This window comes from Marmota monax, unplaced genomic scaffold (assembly GCF_021218885.2).
Source record: "Marmota monax isolate L192 unplaced genomic scaffold, Marmota_monax_Labrador192_F-V1.1 WCK01_AAM20220418_F8-fsc00001, whole genome shotgun sequence".
NCBI classification, from domain to species: Eukaryota; Metazoa; Chordata; class Mammalia; order Rodentia; family Sciuridae; genus Marmota; species Marmota monax.
In genome coordinates, this window is record NW_026693777.1 from 43,814,772 (window position 1) to 43,830,188 (window position 15,417).

General features: G+C 40.1%; 1 protein-coding gene across 17 annotated transcripts in view; it reads left to right on the forward strand.

Annotated features, from left to right (window-relative positions):
* The window catches only part of Mga (MAX dimerization protein MGA), a 130,329-nt gene that overhangs the window by 34,245 nt on the left and 80,667 nt on the right, over nt 1–15,417 (forward strand). For 9 of the 17 annotated variants that reach the window (XR_009228386.1, XM_046460760.2, XM_046460767.2 and 6 more), the window contains exons 1-2: nt 6,116–6,271; nt 14,164–15,270. Coding sequence is in view for 16 of the 17 variants with exons in the window: in XM_046460760.2 (XP_046316716.1) it covers nt 14,231–15,270 (1,040 nt within the window). In the remaining variant the exon portion in view is untranslated. Of the gene's footprint in view, nt 1–6,115; nt 6,272–6,610; nt 6,632–6,657; nt 7,521–14,163; nt 15,271–15,417 lie in introns of those variants that run through there. The other 8 variants (XM_058584695.1, XM_058584699.1, XM_058584697.1 and 5 more) reach the window with 4 other exon arrangements.

Genomic DNA, 15,417 nt, shown 5'->3' on the forward strand with positions numbered 1-15,417 from the left:
TTTCTCTCTCTCTCTCTCTCTCTCTCTCTCTCTCTCTTTCTTTCTTTCTCTCTCTCTTTCTTTAATATTTTTTGTTGTAGATTGAGGTTACCCTGGGCAACTTGTACCTTCATTTATTTATTTTTCTGTGGTATTGAGGATTAAACCCAGTGCCTCACACATGCTAGGCAAGCACTCTACCACTGAATCACAATCCCAGCCCCTGACTTGATTTCTTGATGAGAAGTTGACCCTCGACTTCTTGGCAAGATATCCTACCCTAAGACTGTTGATATTTTTTCTTAGAAGACCAAATCTAGGGAGACTGTCATATGACTGATGAGTAATTTCTAAATACCTACCTGCAAAGAAGTTTTCAGTGGTATAGCAAAAATAAGGATGATGGCTGGTGCCTGTAATCCCAGTGACTCAGGAGGCTGAGGCAAGTTTGAGGCCAGCGTGAGCAACTTAGCAAGACCCTGTCTCAAAACAAAAAATAAAAAGAACTAGGGATGTAACTTAGTAATAAAGTGCCCCTGTGTTCAATCCCTAGTACCTCCAAAAAAATAAAAATTGAGGGGCTGGGGTTGTGACTCAGTGGTAGTGCACTTGCCAAGCATGTGTGTGTGGGTCACTGGGTTCAGTCTTCAGCACCCACATAAAAAATAAAGGTTTTAAAAAATAAATCTTTAAAAAAAAATAATGTGCAGAATGTGATGAATTTGGTTTGGTTCAGATTAAAAAATGAAAAAAAGGTCTAAGCATATTGTTCAGTGGTAGAACCCACCTGTGTTTAATTCCCAATACCACCACCACAAAAAAAGCACAATGTAGCTAATTTTTCATTGATATAAGTGTATAAAAGTCAGATATCAAAGATTATATATTGTGATATGTGTCCTCTCTAGTACTTGAACATGGTACTGAGGATTTAACCCAGGGGTAATTTACCACTGAGCTACATCTCCAGCCTTTTTTATTTTCTATTTTGAGACAGGGTCTCACTAAGTTACTTAAATCCCAAGTTTCCAAGGCTAACCCTGAACTTGCAATCCTCCTGTCTCAGCATCCTGAGCTGCTGGGATTACAGGCATTCGCCACCTACCCAGCCAATATTTGATCTTAAAGTGTCCGGTTTTTAGTTTGGCATGGTGATACGTGCCTGTAATCCTAGTTGCTGTGGATGCTGAGGCTGGAGGAAAGCTGAGTCAGGAAGATGGCAAGTTCAAGGCCAGCCTGTGCAATTTATCAAGTGCAAGTTTCAAAATAAAAAAGGCCTGGGTGTATAGCTCAGTGGTAGAGTGCCTCTGGGTTCAATCATTAATACTGGGGAAAAATATTTTTAGAAAGAAATCATGGTAATGGTGGTTGATATATTTGTAAGATAAAATTTTCTTCATCTTATGATGGTCCTTTAAATATTTTTTTTGGGGGAAATTTTACTGAGTGTCTAATAATCTAACACCTGTATTGACACTGTCGTCAATATCTGCAAGGCAGTGGTGTCCTTCATGTAAAATAAGTATGTCGTCGTCGTCTCCCCCCCCCCCCCCCGCCTTTTTTTTTTTTTTTGGTAATAGGGATTGAATTCAGAACCTCACACATGCTACCATGCTACCACTGAGGTAAATTCCTATCCTTTTTTATTTTTAGACAGGGTCTCACCAAGTTGCCCAGATTAACCTCAAACTTGTGACTTTTGTGCCTCAGACTCCTGAGTAGCTGGGACTATAGGAGTGCACCACTGTACTTTACAAATGTGACTTTTTCATATGTATTCGCATTTGCAGACAATTTTCCAGTGAGTTTTTTTTTTTTTTCCGGCGGGGTGTGTGTGTGTATGTGTGATAGGCTTCTTATTGATTTCTGCCTGAGTTCAGCCTTGCAGTTTATTTGCTATACCTCCATCCTTTTATCTTCCCAGTAGTTCTGGTTTCTGTTTTTACACCTTTTGGTGTTTTAAATTTCTGTGCAGGCTTTGGTATAATTAGGTGAAGTTCTTTTGTTCTTCCTTTATGCTTTCCTAGGTAAGCTGTTTCTTCAGAAGGTTTAGTATTATATTGAAAACTTGTTTACATTTTTAGACTTGCGGTCTTTGTTTTATATTCCTCTTGAAGCATTTTCTGAACTTCATGTATTTTTAATGATTTCAGACATTTTCCCAGTCAATTTTAGGATTGAGTGTGTGTTTGTTTTTGTGACATTGGAGATTGAACCCGGGAGTGTTCTGCTTCTGAGGTATATACTCAGCCCTTTTTAAATTTTGAGACCGGTCTTGCTAAATTGCTGAGGGTCATACTAATTTGTCAAGACTGGTCTTGAACTTGTAATACTTGTGCTTCTTCCTCCTACATCACTGGGATTATAGGTGTGTACCACATGCCTGGCTCCTATTGATCTTAGTAAAACAAATTCACTGTTTTATCAAAGTGTCCTTTCATTTTCAAGATATTTACTGTTTTTTCCACTATTGATGAGTATATACAGATGTAAGACTCCATTACAACTTGTTGCTTCTGTTACCAGATGGTAAATTATAGATTCTAGCTCACACTAAGAATCTGTTTTCTAGGTAATAGTCAAAAGGCAATAGTCATATTAAGTGATTAGACATTTTTACAGAAATCTCTCTTCAAGTATCTGACTTGTCAATGATATTCCCCTAAGAAGAAATAATTTGGGCTAAGAATCACTGGGTAGTAGTTTTTTTTTTCTATTTATAGCTATACCCCTTTGGAAAATGTTAGCCAAAGCAGGGCTACTTATGGTATTTGCTTGTATAACTTGACCCCATTTTTCCAGACCCCATGTTATTGGACATTAAATCAAAATTTGACATTTGAACATGCCTGAAATACTGGATTTTTTTTTATTCAGCAAGTATGTGTCTGCTCTGTTCCAGGCATTGTGCTAAAGTATTGGACTAGGTGGAGCTAACAGTCTAGTGGGGAAGACATATGCATAGCTTTATTTATTTTTGGTACTGGGGATTGAGCCCCAGGGCACTTTAAATCTTTTGTTTTTTTTTTTTTTTTTGGTACCAGGGATTGAACTCAGGGGCACTAGTCCACTGAGCTCCATCCCCAGCCCTGTTTTGTATTTTATTAGAGACAGGGTCTCACTGAGTTGCTTAGCACCTTGTCATTGCTGATGGCTGGTTTTGAACTGCTGATCCTCCTGCCTCAGCCTTCCGAGCTGCTGGGATTACAGGTGTGCACCATTGCACCTGGCTGCCCTTTTTATTTTATGAGTCAGGAAAAAAAAAATCAAGATTTTTATGTTGGGCTGAACCAACAGGGTGAGCTATAACTGTAATGAGAGAATTTCAATAGCAAGTTGAAATAGCATCAACTTTGTAGCCAGCTTGGCATTTTAAAATCTTGGGTTATATATAAAGATGCCTTTTAAAGGAAGAAAGTTGTTTTATATCTAAACAATATAACCAAGAACTTAGTTTGAGAAACACTGCATTAAAAGTAGAATGTAACCACTAAAGCTGTTACTTGAAAAAGTGAACAAAATTTAAAAAAACAACAACAACAAAAAAGTGGTTACTTGATAACAGCATGATTGTAAATTGAAACTGGATCACTGAATTGAAACTGCAAGGCTGAACTCAGGGGTATGGCAGTATTATTTTTAGATTATCATATAAAAACATTTACAAGTTCTCAGCAGTCCTTTTTTTTTTTTTCCTCTTCTCTGTACTGGAGGTGGAACCCAGTGGTACTCTATCTTTGAGCTACATCTCAGTCCTTTTTATTTTTGAGACAGGGTCTTCCTAAGTTGCTCAGGTTGTTCTTGAACTTGGGTTCCTCCTTGCCTCAGTTTGCCAAGTAGCTGGAATTACAGGATGGACCACAACACCTGGCTTTAGCATTTTTTATAATAAATCTCCTGACCATTATAGGTTAGATCCACTCCATTTTGAAAAACTATTATGAGGTGGGCTGGGGATGTGGCTCTCCGGTGGAGGCCCTGGGTTCTATCCCCAGTAGGAGGTGTGGGAGGAAGGGAAGGAAGCAAGCAGGCATGTGGTCACTCATGCCTGTAATCTCATCTGCTTTGGAAGCTGAGGCAGGAGGATCACAAGTTCTCAGGCCTGTCTAGGGGCAACTCTTAGAAGGGGCTGGGGATGTAGCTCAGTTGTAGAGTACATGCCTAGCATGCAACAGGCCTGGGTTAAATCCCTCTTATTGCCAAAAACAAAACAAACATGTTAACATGGGTTGCTTACCTCTCTCACTTTTTTTTTTTTTTTGGTATTGGGGTGGAACTTGGGGTTTTATCACTGAGCTACATCTCTAGTCCCCCCTCCCCCTTTAATTTTGAGACAGAATCTCACTAGTTGCTGAGGATCTCGCTGAGATGCTGAGGCTTGCCTCTACCTTGTGATCTTCCTGCCTCAGCCTCATAATAGCTGGCATACAGGCATGTACCACAGCATCCCAACTTTACCACTTACACTTTTAATGCAGTGTTTCTTAAAGGAGATATAGTGCTGAATCTTGAACGTTGTTTTCTTAAATATCTGGTGTTTTGTAATGTTTGCCTGGAATAGGGAAAGAGTACCAAAAAAAATCTCAACTCCCCTTCTTCCATCTAATTTGTCCTCACAGATTTTTTCCCAATTAGAGATGTCATTTTGGTATGCATGGCTGTTAATCAGTCATTCATACCTTAAGAACAAATGTATGAATGCTACATCAACATAAATTTTGTCTCATAAAATGAAAACTTTGTATGAAAAAACTGTAGACCCATGAGAAGGCATTCTTGGATGAGGTGGGAGATTCTGATAAGGCAGTTGTAGGAAAGAGGTTCTTGGAGTCAGGGAAGAGGAGGATGGCATTGAAGTGTTGCTTTTCAATTTTCCTAGGGTCTTGAATGGTTTTGCTGCCAGTGCCTCAATCAGGGGTTTTAGAACAATTCCCGAAGTCTGAACTTTAGTTCTGTAGTCTGGACTATTCCAGCACAATTACCGTACATGTTGTCATCTATTATCTCCTCAGGAAGTGCAGAATGAAGAGAAAGGTGGTCCTTCCCTTAGGAAAGTAGGTCAGATCAGTCCAGTTGACTCAGTGTCCTCCTCTTGACTCTTGCCTTTCAATCTCTTCATAGTCCTTCATAGTGTTTTGTATTGTCATAAAGCACATGTGGGTTCTCAGTATTTACTAATTCTTCTGAGAGTGAAAGCAGTTTTTACGACATTGACCTTGATTTTGTCTGCCCTGGCCACACCCACCCCCTTTTTTTCTGTCATTTTAAACGCTTCCCTTTTACAGGCATGTTAGTAGTACAGAAGATAAAAATGGTAGGTAATGGATAGAGGAGAAAGAAATCTAGTTTTTGATATTTAATTAGGAGAAATACAGACCATTAACTTCAGCCTGACACATAATAATATTTTCTTTGCACCCCATAGCGTAAATGCCTTGAAGAAACAAAAACTGGATACACAGGATATAGGCACTAAAACCCAGATAATACTTTTGCACGTATTTCTCGCTTCCTTGTATTACTGCTTTATCACATCTTTCCTCTTTATATCAGACAGTTTAGTGGTAACTCCTCTTCCTTTCCAACTCCTGAGTTAGGCTTTCGGTCTTCTCCCTATTTTCCTAGTGTTCTTAGGTTGTGGATTTTGCAGACTCAACCACCCTTCTCTCAAGGTCTGTCCTTCAAGGTTTCCCCGAAGCTGTGGCGCTTTTCAAGCCCCCAGCACTTTGGAGAGGAAGTCCTTGGATTCTTGTGATGGGCCTGTGAAGCCAGGGGGTCTGCGGAGCCCAGTGTGGGTGTGGCTGGGCGAGGCAGGGGCGGGGCCTGCAGGGAGCCGGAGGGAAAGGGTGGAAGGCACAGCTTAGAAAGGCCCGGCGGGCAGAGGTTTCAGAGTTTTCACGAAGGCTTCGAGTACGAAGCTGGGGATTTGGTGCCTCCCTCCCTGCCTTGCCTTTCTCGATTCTAGAAGCTTCAGTTGGCTTTTCTGGGTTGCTGGTACGAGGAAAGGCAGCGGCTTCGGCTCCGGGGGCGGGTCCCAAGGGTCTCGTCGCTGCTCCGGGGCCGTTTGGCCTTCTGGCGTTGGGGGAGGGGCATGGGAGTTGCTGCTCTCGCCTCTCTCTGCGCCTGCGCGGCGGGCTCTGCGCGGGTAGGAGCGCGTGCGCGGTGACGTGGACGTCCGGTGCGCGCGCAGGCTCTTCAGCTGGAGCGGACACACGGTGTGCGAACCGAAGAGAATAACCCGCCCCCAGCGGGATATGAAGGACTCCGGGTGAAGCCGGCCACGCCCCGCACGGTAACTGTCGGGCCTGGGTGGAGGGTGTCGCTTTAGTGTTGGCCCGATTGGAGTTTTTCGAGAGTTTGAAGCTCTTGTGTGTTTGAACGGCTTGAGCAGCATTTTACTGAGAGATCTTCGCACGCCCCGGCCAGGCCAGGCCTTGCGCGGGGCCGCCCTTGGCGCGCGCCTATGGTCGCTTAAGCGAGGCTGCGCATGTCACCTCGCCCTCGTCCCCGGCCTCACTTCCGCGTCGCGCTTCTTACTAACTGGGAACATCGACGCCAAAGAAGCGGCCACGAGGCGGGCGGGGTGAGAAACGTCCATGGCGCGGCCCTGCCCTCGCGTGCGTGGGGTGCAGCACCGCATGGTGTGATCCGCGTGAGCATTTCCAATCCGGCACTGGGCTCTAGGTCGAGAGCTGTGCCTGTTCTGCACTTTGCATTTTAGAGCTCAGTTCGCCGGGTTCCAAATCTCCGGAAACAGTGCCGACGTCGCTTTTTCTAAAGAGCTGGGTGCAGCGTTTGACACCTGTACAGACATCTTTTTTAGCTCGTAATTCCTGGTTGTATTGAGGCAAGACTGCGAGTTTAATAAGGGGGGCGAGGAAGAGTTGTATAGCAGTGGGAACTTTGTAAACAAAGGACCTGTGATTCTTACGTGCAAAAATGAGGGCTGGGAAAACAGGTGGAAGAGCAGGTGTTATTTTCTTTTTCCCTTTATGGAATAGCCTTCGACTAGTTTTCCGTTTGTGGGGCTTCTCGTTTCTGTTAAATTGTGAAGTAGGTTTCTGCCCTCAGTGAAAGGTATGTCTGGTGTGTTAATAAGCTCTGATCACCAGTAACTGGAGTTGAGGAATCTGTGTGCGAAGACTTAAAGAGAAGTTAGGGATTATTTTAGTGTATCTGGGATGATAGAGAAGTTGTAGTGTCTGCTGCGAATAATTTTGTCTTGCCTCTCAATCTTTGGGAATGCCTCCTTCCTCTGCTAAGGTTGGAAGCTGGGAGCGGTGAAGGATGCCTGAAAGGAGGGGTTACTGATGGCCGAACAGCGGGAGAAACCAAAGTACTGTACTTCTGAGGGAAAACCACTCTCCCAAGGCTCACGTCGCCCGAGCAGACACGTGGATCTTGCGAAGTCTCTAGCCCACCCGAGAGCTGTCCGTGCGTGTTGCAGAGCTCTCCAGGCTTATGTAGCGGAGTCTCTTGTAACTCTGCCTGCGCTGCTTGCTCCTTTTTGTGCACGACGCTGCTGCTGGGTTTCAGCAAAGGTGCCTGGGGGCGGCGTGACGGCTGCTGGGAATGGGGCTGGCTGGGTGGTTGGTTACGTAGTCTCCACGGTAACAGAATGTGGCTGGGTCCCGCGGTGCGATCACTGGGTTCTGGCCAGCAGCACGTGATCTGTCCGGACTCCTCGTCCCCGGAAGAGCTTTTCTTGCGGCAATTTTTCACGTGGTTCTTTACTAGCTGGCCTCTGCAGTTGAAAAGCTGCGGTTGGGGGCCCTTGATAGTCGACGGTGTCTGTTCCTGACCCTTTCATTTCCAAGGGTATTGGATCGTTCTAGCGTTTATTTCAGTCTTAGGATTATGTTTACAACTGTTGTGTGGGTACAGTAGTAGATTGGGTCCATTTAACAAAAACAAGCTAAAGACCTGGGGAAGTGTAATGCCCTGGGTATTTTGACATACTTTCGCCAAATTTGACTACTGTCCATTTCTTCCATAAAAGTGTTTTTCAGATTCTAGTTAGCAACTGTCAGGAGACCTGAGCCTTGCTACTGCGAATTGAAGTTTGGGCTTCCTTGCTAGAAATAGAAAATGCCTCTGAAGCCAACAATAATAGGGGAAGATAAGCGGATAGGACTACTTTGGGCCAGTACATACCTTTGCCCAGAAACCTGAAAGTGTTTCAGATAATTTTGAAATTTACCCTGTAAGGTTGGAACAGTAAAGTACTAGGCCATTGTCTGGTTCAAAGTGAGTGCTAATTTGAAAGTGCTATTTATTTAATAAAATTAATGAGGGTTAAGAACAATGAAGAAAGTAGTTGGCTATTACTGTCTTTACTATTGTTTACTGTTATATTTTGTGATCATATTCCCACATTTCTTTTGAATTGAAAATTTTGGGGCCAACTATATAAGGCAAAATACTGAAATTCAAGTGAATTAATTTTGTTAAAATTTTTGAGTTTTAAAAACATGATTTAACTTATTTCCTCATAGTGCTTACTCTACAGTACAGCATTTATCTTGTGAAGGTTGTGGTTCTGTTTAGCAATTCAGGAAACTTTGAGAATGTGTTGACCATGATTTGAATATATTAGCTGGGCAGTCTGTAATCCCAGTAGCTAGGGAGGCTGAGACAAGGATTGTGAGTTCAAAGCCAGCCATCAGCAATGGCGAGGTACTAAGCAACTGTCTCCAAATAAAATACAAAATAGGGCTGGGGATGGGGCTCAGTGGCTGAGTGCCCCTGAGTACACTTCCTGATATCAAGAGGAAAAAAAAAAAAGTATTGATTTAGATGGATAAGGTGCCCCCCCCCCCCATACTAGGTGCTATGTCACTGAGCTACATCCCCAGTTGTGATGTGGAATTTTTGTGTATTTAAAAAAAAATTCGGCACATGGAAAAAAAAATTTGTGTGTGTGTGCTATTGGGAATTGAACCCAGGAGAGTTCTATCACTAAGCTACCTATTCCCCCCCCCCCCCCAAAAAAAAAAAAAAAACTTTAAAAAAAACCCGGGCCTCATTAAGTTGCTCAGATTGGCCTGGTATTTGCCATCCTCTTCCCTCAATTTCCCAGGTACTTGAGATACAGGAGTAAACTGGGATTACAGGAGTTCGCCACCATGATGCCCAGTTTGTAAATCATTGAAGTAGCATATATTGTGGGTTGTATGAGGGTCATTAGTAGTTGATGATTTCTCAGAGGTCACTGGTGAAAAGACATTTAGAGTAGGGACTCTGAATTATAACAATTTATGAAACTTGCCACATTACTTTAAAACAATTATGCTTTGAAAGATTGTGTGTATATATTCTGATGTGGTTTTTCAGGACATTAGAATATTTTTCATTTCACAACTAAATTTACCTTTTTGGCCCCTCTCCCACCTCAAGTATAGGGTATTGAACCTAGGAGTGCTCTACCACTGAGCTACTTTCCCAGCTCTTTTTATTTTTTAGTTTGAGATAGTTTTGCTAAATTGCCCAGGCTGGCCTCAAACTCTCCATCCTCCTGTCCTCAGCTTTCTGAGTAGCTGGGATTAGAGGAGAATGCTACCACAATCCAATCCTCTTTATTTTGCTGTTTATAGTGGTTATATCTAGATAAATGCTTGATGTTGAAAAGTTGCACTGAAGTTTTCTTTTTGCTCCCCCCCCCCTTTTTTTTGTATTGGGGATTGAAGCTTGGACCTCATGCATTATAGGCAAGTGCTTTACTGAACTGAAGAATATTTTGAACATAAAGGGATGTATATATATCAAATCTGGTCTTTATTAAAGGTTTTAGAGAGCTAAATACAGTAGTTTTAGAATCTTGCTGTAAAGAGATTTCTTCCTGAGTAGCCCAGCACTTCCAAAGTGCTTTGATTTTTTTTGCAATAGAGTTTTCTTTATGTGTTTGAAACAACTCAGTACCCTGAATTTGATTACCCTTTGGTTAAAAAAGTCCAGTGCAGTAGCCCCAAATATAGGCACATGCCCATGGTGAATGAAATATGTGCTAAATTGATGTGGAATAAGAATTCAATTCCATGTTTTTAAATGGAGCCATTATAGCTTAAAGTAGAGAGAGGTTTTGGTCCTAAATCGGGTCTTCGATTTTATACTTTTTTTTTGCATTATACTGGGAATTGAACCCATGGCTTCCTGCATTTTAGGAAAATGCTCTACCACTGAAGTATATCCCCAGCCCCTGATTTTATGCATTTTGAGTAACTGATGGTATAACTTGATTGATTTAAGCTTTTTTTTTTTTTTAAAAAGATCTTATACAAATTGCAGGTCTGAAAGTTCTAACTCCTCCTGTCTCCCTGGCATATTTTTACCTTTTTAAAAATTATTATTTTTTAATTTGCTGCCTATGTACCAAGTTAGAGTAGAGCAGTCTGACTTTTTGTCCTTAATTTTGTTGTTGAGGCAACAGGAAAAACTAGATATATGTATTATATAGTATAAAATTTATTTCAAGTACAGTGTGTAATTTTCTGTCATTTGGCTCTTTGACATTTTGTAGATTAATGTTTAATAGATAGTGATTTTAAAGTGTTGCTTAAAACATCTCTGTCCTGGCTTTACCTATAATTATCTAAAAACAAAGATTTAATATTATAGAAGATAATGTTTAAGAAATTCTAAATCTGTTCATCTATTTTATAGATTTGGGATAACTAAAAAATTGATCTTTGCCTTCTTAGTCATATTTAAATGCACTTAAGAATGTTTTTCCATATTTCTGACAAAATAGTACTTTGTACCAAAACCTTGTGCTTTATGGATAAATAAATACAAGGTTAGAAGTTTGCATTGTGTGAATTATACACCATTGTAAGAGTGTATAATTGAAACATTACATGCTCATTTACTCTGTGTAACTTTTGGTGAGTTTTCTTAGATTTATTATTTTACAAGGTCATCTTATTTGTGACTTCCATATCTGTTTAATTTTGTTTTGCTGACCTCTGATAGGTATTGCCTTAGCATATTAATTTTAGGAAACCTGTCAAGTTCATAGGTAAAAGCCTGAGGTGTCTTTTTTTTTTTTTTTGTTACTGGAGATTGAACCTAGGGATGCTTAACCATTGAGCTACATCCCCAGCCCTTTTTATTTTTATTTTGAGACAGAGTCTTACCAAGTTGTTTAGGGCCTTGCTAATTTGTGGAGGTTGGCTTTGAACTTGTGATCCTCCTGCCTCAGCCTCTGAAGTTGCTGGAATTAACAGATGTGTGCCATCATTCCCGGCTCTGATGTCTTTTTTTAGAAGAATCACACTAAATTTTACCTACATCTTAAGAATAAACTCCAGGGCCTGAGGGTATAGCTTTAGTGGTAGATTGCTTCCCTAGCATGCACAAAGTTCAATTCCATTTCCAGCACCAAGAAACAACCCCCTCCCCTTCTTGGATACTAATGCTTTTAGTATGGAAATAGGTTTATTTTTATTTTAATCATGACAGAGGACACAGTATCCAACGTTTTGAAGTCTTCAATTTTAAAATGTTCTGTTATCCTTAGGTTAATTAATATTTTAAGTATTGGAGGCTCCATTTCCCACCCCTGTTGGCCAATCCCGTAAAAAGATTGAAAATTCAGATCAGACACTTACTGTTTGTCAGTAGTGCCGATGAAAGGTAAAATTAGACTTAAATGCAGAAGACCAATTATGACTAGTTTTTTTTTAAATTAAAATTTCTAGCCCACTCATATATATGAGTATTGTTTTCTCTTTGTACAAACTAATTAGAGGTGGTAGCTTTGATTTAGGATACCAGTTCAATTATATTTAACAATCTGAGATTTCTTTTACCCCCCCCCCCCCCCCCAGGAATGAACTAAGAATGAACTGAGGAATGAACCCAGGGTTAATAAGCCACTGAGCCATATCCTCACCCCTTTTTGCATTTGTATTTTGAGATAGCGTTTCACTAAGCCTTGCTGAGTTGCTGAGGTTGGTCTTGCATTTGCAGTACTCCTGCCTTAACCTCCTGAGTTTCTAGGATTACAGGTGTGAGCCACCACATCTGGCTTTTTAACTTTTTGAGATATAAGTCGCTTAGCATAAAAGTCATCATTTAAAAGTATGCACCAAAAAGAAATCCTATACCAATTAGCATTTAGTACTAGTTATCCCTCCCCTATACCAGCAACCAACCGCTAAGCTACTTTGTCTTTATATGGATTTACCTATCGTGGATTTTTCATATAAATGGAATTATAGAATATACATGACCTGTTTTCTTTATAACAATCTTGAAGAATTAACTGGCAATTTTAACTTTAATTTTTGAATAGGTTGTATCTTCAAAATGCAAAGAATTTAGAAAGTATCAAAGGGTATATATTTACCAAGCCACCCAGTTTTCCAGTTGCTTTTCTGTCTTCTCAGAGAAAATCTATCTCAAGCAAATATATATATTCTTTTTCTTTGGCTTGGAAAAGAATTTTAAAGAAGTCTAGAATGATTAGCTAGTATGGTGGCACATGCCTGAAATCCCAGCTACTTTGGAGGCTGAGGCTGGAGGATCAGAAATTTAAGGGTGGCCTCAGCAATTTAGGAGAACCCTCAGCAACGTAGTGAGACACTGTATGAAAAAAAGGACTGGGGATATAACAGTGATAGAGCATTCCTGGGTTCATTCCTCAGTATTGCTCCCACCATTTGTCTAGCATAATCTCCAACTCTTTTGAACACTTTATTCTTACTAAATTTTGTGGATAAAGTTTATACATTCTTTTATGGTGCATAGAATTCTACTCTGTTGTTTAATCAATTTCTATTAATGGGTGACCCTCATCTTGGTCTTTTACTGTTATAAATGGAAATGCAAGGGACAGTCTTGTATATATCATTTATCACAAATATGTATATTTAGGATAAAGTTATGGTAGAACTACTGTGTCCTAGAATGTATGCATTGTCCTTTTAAGCATGGTTTTAATTTGTATTTCTCTTATTTTGAAATTATTTTTTTAATAGTTCCTTGCTTTTCTTATTCTTGGCCCCTTTTCTTAATTATTTGTCGTATCTAAAGTAACTGGTTTTCTATAATGGGAATGAGTTATTTATGATGTAAGTTGCAAATACTTTTTGCTAGTTACTCAGTTGCTTTTTGATTTTGCTCATATTTTTTGGGGGGGAAGGTCAGGTTTAAAAATTTGCGTAATGTTGAATTTGTCAAAAAGTATTTTTGTCTTATTGGCTGGTTTTTTGTTTTGTGTCTTAATAAAAAGACTTTGTCAGGAATTCTTTAAGAATTAAAAAATTTCTGGGCGTAGTGGTGTGCCCCTGTAATCCTAGCAGCTCAGGAGGCCAAAGCAGGAGGATTGCAAGTTCAAAGCCAGACTGAGCAACTTAGTGAAAACCTGTTGAAAAATATATAAAAAGGGGTTGGGATGTGGCTCAGCAGTTAAGAGTCCCTGGGTTCCATCCCTGGCGCGTACAAACACACACGTGCGCACACACAAATAAAAAAAATAAAAAAAGTAGGGATATAGCTCAGTGGTAAAGTGCCCAGTGGGCAGGGGTGAGGGGTGTTAAAAAATTGAATATTAGACCTATCCTATATTTTTCCAGTAGAACCAGTAATTTGTCATAGCATCTTTAAATGCAAATGTTAATAAATTAACAGCTCTTTACTTATGTGTGAATTCATGTCAGTGCCCTTGGGGATTGAACCCAGAGCTTCAAGCTTGTTAGGCTAGCACTCTACCGCTGAGTTGTATATACCGCGGCATGTAGATTTGCTTTTTTTTTTTTTAAACTCGTTCCCAAAGAACTTGCTATATAAAGCTATATTTTGGCAAATTAATTTATGAAGTGTTGGGATCATTTTAAAATCTATCTCCTTAAATTTGTATGCTTTTTGTAGTTTTCCTAAAATGAATATACTTTTGTGTTTTTGTGCTCGATCAGGATTTATGGTGAATTTTTATAGGGCTGGAATATTGTTAATTTTACTAGATTGAAGTGAACTAAAAAAATGATTAGAACGATTAGATATTCTGGAATGAATATCCTTGTAGTGATGACAAGAAGGGTATAAACAGTGTCTTAGAGGAATTTAGGAATATTAAGCAGTATCTTAGAGGAATTTAGGAATATTTTGAGGATGACATAATCATTGTATTCGTACAATAAACATTAACTTAATTAAAGGTTTGTTTGTTTTTTTGCTTGTTTTTAGGATGGAAAGGCCATTGTGATTGTGTGATAGCTACAGTTATCATACTACTGAGTTTCCCACTGGAATCATGGAGGAGAAACAGCAGATTATATTGGCTAATCAAGATGGTGGGACAGTGGCAGGAACAGCACCTACCTTTTTTGTCATCCTAAAACAGCCAGGAAATGGCAAAACTGACCAAGGAATTTTGGTTACTAATCGAGATGCCTGTGCTTTGGCTAGTAAGGTGTCATCACCAGGAAAATCTAAAGGGAAGATTTGCCTTCCAGCTGATTGTACTGTGGGAAGAATCACTGTCACACTCGATAACAATAGTATGTGGAATGAGTTCCATAATCGAAGCACAGAGATGATTCTGACCAAGCAGGGAAGACGCATGTTTCCTTATTGTCGTTATTGGATAACAGGTTTAGATTCAAATTTAAAGTATATTCTTGTCATGGATATATCTCCTGTGGATAACCATCGTTACAAGTGGAATGGCCGTTGGTGGGAACCCAGTGGGAAGGCTGAGCCACACGTTTTGGGGAGGGTTTTTATTCATCCAGAATCTCCTTCTACAGGTCATTATTGGATGCATCAACCAGTTTCTTTCTATAAACTCAAACTCACCAACAATACACTGGATCAAGAAGGACATATTATCTTACACTCTATGCATCGCTACCTGCCAAGACTTCATTTGGTACCCGCAGAAAAGGCTACAGAAGTGATACAATTAAATGGTCCTGGTGTCCACACTTTTACCTTCCCCCAGACTGAATTCTTTGCAGTAACAGCTTATCAGAACATTCAGATTACCCAATTGAAAATAGATTACAATCCATTTGCGAAAGGCTTTCGGGATGATGGTCTGAATAGTAAGCCCCAGAGAGATGGAAAACAAAAGAACAATTCTGACCAAGAGGGGAATAGTGTTCCCAGTTCTCCTGGTCATCGGGTTCGTCTCGCAGAAGGTGAGGGGTCAGAGATACAGCCAGTTGATTTTGATCCATCAATAAAGTGTGTGGAGAAGCCACCCCTTAATATAAAACAAGACTTTTTTGGTTTCATGGATACTGATTCAGCACTTGAAGTTCCTCAATTGAAGCAAGAGATTTCTGAAAGGTAGGTAGTAGGTTTTTTAAAATTTATTATTATTTTTTTAATTTTTAGAAATAAAAGCTTGATTGAGAAGGGCCAGATTTTGATTTGACACATTGATTTTGTAGAATACTTTAAACATTGATAAATGTGAGTCACTGTAAAATAGAC